We start from the raw sequence: 5,371 nt of genomic DNA, 5'->3' as shown, positions 1-5,371 counted from the left end.
GGCCCGAGTGTGTGCATGCTGTGCTCTGCTCTCTGCTGATCTATGTGTTGGTGCTCCTGCTATATGTTCATGCCATACAAATGAAATTTCTGTTAATCTTCTGCATGTTGAGTTGGTTCTCTCTGTCTTCTGAGGGGGTGAATGCAAAGCAGTCTATTAAGCCAGGCACTATTGCTGAGCTAAATTGAGAAAAAAATATTGGTAGCCATAGTTGTAGTTTAAGTAGTAGCGAGTTGTCTGATATGTATAAAGAGCCCGTTGCAACTGAGCCCGTTGCTAAATTGACAAAAAAAGTCGCCAGTGTCATTTGATATGTATAAGAATATTAAATGTATTATTAACATGATTAATATTGAACTCTTAAAGTTAATGTGGCCCCGTTGCAACGCACGGGCGTTCTTCTAGTGGTAGGTAGGAGTGTGCTTTTTGTTTGAATTATCTTTTTTCATGTGGCTTCAGTATGAAGCTGGAATATCATGTCCATACGTTATTAATCACGAAGTGTTATGTTCATGTGAATGCACAAAGCGCGAGAATGGTTTTCCAAAACATGATATTGCTTTAAGTCATGTATCGATTAGGAACCATCCTCCAAATGTTCAATATATTTTGGATTTAAGTTTTGAGACTATTTTCTTCGTGCAAAAGAAAGAAAGGCTCATAGGTGTCTAGGGTTTTCCTACCTTTCGGCGGTGCCGTCGTCGTCGCCGATTTTGTCTCATCTCCTATGGTCTTAGGGTTATGAGGCGTGGTGGATCCCGATCCTTACCGGTGGAGGTGGCCTTAAGAACACGGAGACACGGTGTATCTCGCCCCCTTGCTGGTGGGTGGGGTCCTGCTATGTTTTAGCTTTTTTTGGGTTGATTAGAGTTTGTGTCCTGCATAGAAAGACGAGGCCACGACGGGTCCATAAAGATGGAATAAGATCCACTCAAAGACCGCTATCCAGCATGCTCTCGAAGTACTAAGTTTACAATAAACCGACCATTACAATAAGCATAATAACATAATGTCGACAATATAACATCAATCAATATGATGAGAAATCGTTGTTTTATCCTTGGCGGACACAATACAATATGTGTCATATCCCTTACTGTCACTGGAATATAGAGCACCACAAGATTAGAACCCACTACAGTGCAAAACTCTCTTTGAAGAAAAACCCATCAAACTTGGCCAAAGTAGATAGATAGATCGGAGATCATACAAAGCTATTTAATTATACAACATGAAAACCTCGAAAGGTTCAATTGAATTTAATGAATAATCTAATCATAAAGTGACACTTCATCATGTCCCAACAAACACATCCACCAATTAAGCTTTGAGACTATTTTCTTCGTGAAAAAGAAAGAAAGGCTCATAGGTGTCTAGGGTTTACCTGCCTTTCGGCGGTGTCGTCGTCGTCGCCGATTTTGTCTCGTCTCCTATGGTCTTAGAGTTATGAGGCGCAGTGGATCCCGATCCTTACCGGTGGAGGGCTTTTGCTTTATTTTTAGATTTTCTTTTATAGTTTCTTTAGGGTTTGTGTTCTGTCTAGAAAGGCGAGGCGGTGACGGCTCTCTAAAGATGGAACAAGGTTCTCCTCGCCTAGCCCTCTTCTTGATGGCGCGTCTCGCGTTGTCGGATGGCGTGTGGGGTGTGTTTACGACAGATCTCACGAGATTCAGTCGATGTTTATCTTCGATAGATTTGTGTGGATCCGGCCTTCATTCGTCCGTTTCTTTGTGTCTTCAGATTGGATCCTTTTGATTTACGCTTCTCTTCATTAGGGGCGTTTGCAAGTTCTAGAGCGTTGGTCCTTTGGGGCTTAGCATAATGATTTCTCGACGGTTTACTACAACAAGGTTTGCCTCGGCTGCGGTGACGGAGGGGCGCGACGCGCCTTCGATTCGCTCTAGTGCTTATAGTTGTCGTTACGTGTGATGTCTGATGAATGCAGTATATAGGAAGTCTCTCCTGCAAAATTATTTGTAGACTAATTTGGATTAAGTTTTGATATGCATGAGTTGTTTTGTTGGGCCGAAACCCCCGAACGAACCTCCAGATTTCCCCGCCCCCCTCACGCCTCCGCCGCCGGGCGCCGGCGGCTGCCACAGGATGCCCGCACCCGATGGTTGCGACCGCCGCCACGGCGGCGTCCAAGGCCGCTCCTTCCTCCCCATCCACCTTCCCCCACACGCCCCAACCCCGGAGCCCGGCAGCCCCTCCTCCCCGCCCCGACCCATCCCGCCGCTCTCCTTCCGCCACCTCTCACCCTGCGCGCGCTGGTCCGCCTGGGTCATCGCGGCCCTCTCCGACCCCGGGTTCGCTCCCGTCCTCCGCTCCACCGCCATCTCCGACGCCGTCGCCGCCTCCACGGCCGCCGTCATCCCCGACCGCCACGCCCTGTCCGCGCTCCTCTCCTTCTGGCATCCGGACTCCCACACCTTCCGCCTCCCCGCCGGGCCCGCCACCTTCTCGCTCGAGGACGCGCTCCTCCTCGCCGGCCTGCCCCCCTCCGGCGCTCCCTTGGACCGGCCCCTCACTCCGACCGAGGAGGACCTCCGCATCCGCCTGGTGGTGGAGAAGGAGAAGATCAGGGAGCTCCACCCGTGCGCCCGCAAAGCCCGGCGGGTGTCAGCGGAGCTGTGGCTCGAGTGGTTCGACAGCAGAATCCGGCCCGGCGAGGACGACGAGCTGCGCCACCTCGGGTTCCTCGCCTACTGGCTCGCCTTCTTTGTTACCCCACGCCTACGGCGCAAGGGCTGGGAGCTACCAGAGTGTCTCTTTGCACTCGCCGCCCGGCTTTATCTTGGCGAGCGCATTGCCCTGGGGCCGGCTGTGGTGGCTAATCTCTATGCTGAGATGGACATGATTGTTACTTCCGGGGTGGCGGCCGTGGCGAGTGGCCGTGTCGACGTTTGGGCGCCGCTCTGGCTGCTGCAGGCGTGGATATGGGAGCGCTACGACCGCCTGCGGCCGCCGGAGCTGAGAGCACCAGAGTTCCCTGTCTCGAATGTCCGCGTACTCTTTTGGGCTCGGAGGAGGAGGAAGACCACAGATGAGGAGTCTTTACGGGTTTTGCAGGAAGAGGATTGCTTCGAGTGGAGGCCTTACCTGCACAACTCTCTCAACTGGACTGAACCCCAGTGGTTCAGCAAGGAAACCGTCTTGGTGAGCTCTAGAGGTAAGGATAAGCCCGAGTGGTTGGAGGATTACCTTGCAATTATAAGGCAAGCGGCGTTGACTGGATTGTGCGGTGATGGCATGTATAACTCGGCAATGTACAATCCCCACATTGTTGCAAGGCAGCTCGGTTATGATCAGGATGTTCCTTTTCCTATTGTCCATGGGTTCGACTCCAAGGGAATCGAGGTGTGGATACCTGGTATCTGTAGACGCGGGAAGGCCAGCAAGGAATATGTTGCATGGTTGAATGGGCACTTTGTGGGGCACCAGGATGCTGACCAATATGGTAGGTCGGAAATAGCATACCAGGAAAACAGTGATAACTCATCTCCACCGAATGAGCCTAACAGAAATGTTGTAGATACGGCAGGTGATAAATGTAGAGAAAGTACCATGCCAGATAGCAGAAAATGCACCATAGAAGATCTGCTAGCTCAGGAGAACGAAACGGAGGTGGTTGTCCTAGACCTTAGTTCAAGTGATACAGACTGCAGTGCAACTGCGGTGAAAGGAAAAATTGAGAAGAAGAAAAGGTTAGATAAACTCTCTGGAAATGGTGACTGGAATAAGAGAAACAAGGTGTTTGGTGGCCATGAAGGTCTCCAGGCATGTGATGACGGGCTTGAAGGCCGGAAGTACTGTGGTCTCCAAAAAGATCCAAATTCTCACATTAATAAACGTGATGCACAGCTTGAGAGTGACGATGAATGTGTTGTTCTTGAATCACATGGTGAGAAATGTGAAGTAATAAACCTCGATGATGATCAGGAAGAGAGTTTCCTTGATCCTGAAGATCATGATAGGCAACTTGTCCTGGAGCTAGAAGAGTTTGTGCGCTCTGGGCTTTTCTCACAATGGGAGGAAAGCTCTGATGAAGATGAAGAGGGTGGAAGAAAGCAAGAATCACTGAAGAATAGCAACAATGACCCTTATGCTGAAGCAGCCATGAGAGAGTACCCTGTGTTCTTTGAGCTCATTCCCCAGAGACCACATTACAGAGGGTTGGTGAACAACGATGACGCTCTACGAGATCTGGCCTGCAGTGGGATGTGGTTATTATTGGTTGGCTTGGCAAGGGAGGTGCTCAAGACATCATGTGACACTGAGGCTCTGGAAGTTGCATATTTGATGAAAAAAGCTCGGGAATTGGAACAAAACGGGTTCAATGTGAAGCACTTGATTGCCCGTCTGAAGGAGCCACAGACCCGACTTAGAAGGCTTCAGGATTCCAGGGCAAGGCTTGAGTATGCCCGGACTAAAGCACAAGAATCGGAAGGTGTTAAGTCACTTTCAAACCATTTAAGTAAGCTGAAACACAATATACTAACAATGGAGAGGCATTTGGATGGAAATAAGCAAGCTCGTAGTGCATCTGTGCACAATGAATTGGGTGAAGGAATCAATCTAGTCAGCTTGGAGAAGGAAGTAGAAGCTGCAGAAAAGTACTGTCAGGCAATGAAGGATGAAGTGGCTGCAATGAGACTGAGATACACAGATATTTAACATTTGGCCTGTAAATCATAGTCAATAGATTCACTATGCGTGCCTGGTAGTAGGCATGCTGAACTTGAGCAGATTTCAGGTTGCAGGGTTCAGGTTCCAGTTGAACTTTGAAAGATAGTGCATTGCAAGCACAAACCCTGTAACATGACTTGGCTGAAGCATGTTTCTTGTTTTGTGCTCCAAGCATTGTGTTAGTGGACCTTGAACTTTATTCCTGATGTGGAGCCTTTGTTCTGCATGGATCAAGTGGGCTTATCCATGGAATATATACATGTTACTTTTATAGAACACTCTTTCATAAGTTTCTAATCATGTGTCAAATGCTTAATCGTTCAGACCCCACCTGAGCTTGTGTCATGTAAGTAAGGAGAGTGGTTTAACACGTAATTATCAGATTGCCAGCAGGTAATTGCTAATAAGATTTACAGATTAAGGAAAAATTGGTAGAGAATAGAAAATCACATTCTTTATGTTAGGTGAGCATAACATTACAGTGAATGCTCTTCCATTTTGCAGTGGATTCATCGAACTGAAGATATAAAGCTTCATGCCCTACTTCAAGGATGCAAAGGCAAGTGTGTTACTTATACGAAAATATTTCCAGTTTCTTTGCTGCAAAAGTCTCTTCAAGAGGAATGAGTAAACAAGTCAAAAACACATATGTATAAGTCTAGCTATTTATGACTAGTTATAA

At 48.1% G+C, this 5,371-nt stretch overlaps 1 protein-coding gene across 1 annotated transcript; it reads left to right on the top strand.

The window, feature by feature from the left end:
- The first annotated feature begins 2,005 nt into the window (after positions 1–2,005).
- On the top strand, positions 2,006–4,983 carry LOC123110397 (uncharacterized). Its single transcript, XM_044530895.1, has one exon. The coding sequence runs from the start codon at positions 2,008–2,010 to the stop codon at positions 4,675–4,677; it is 2,670 nt and encodes an 889-aa protein (XP_044386830.1). The 5' UTR covers positions 2,006–2,007; the 3' UTR covers positions 4,678–4,983.
- Positions 4,984–5,371: the final 388 nt, after the last annotated feature.

Source organism: Triticum aestivum, chromosome 5B (genome assembly GCF_018294505.1).
Source record: "Triticum aestivum cultivar Chinese Spring chromosome 5B, IWGSC CS RefSeq v2.1, whole genome shotgun sequence".
Taxonomy (NCBI): domain Eukaryota; kingdom Viridiplantae; phylum Streptophyta; class Magnoliopsida; order Poales; family Poaceae; genus Triticum; species Triticum aestivum.
The sequence above is the reverse complement of the archived record's forward strand: the minus strand, read 5'-3'. Positions and strand labels throughout refer to the sequence as shown.

Bases quoted from the DNA above. Each gene is read 5' to 3' on its own strand.
- LOC123110397 (XM_044530895.1), top strand. From the start codon at position 2,008: ATGAGTTGTTTTGTTGGGCCGAAACCCCCGAACGAACCTCCAGATTTC.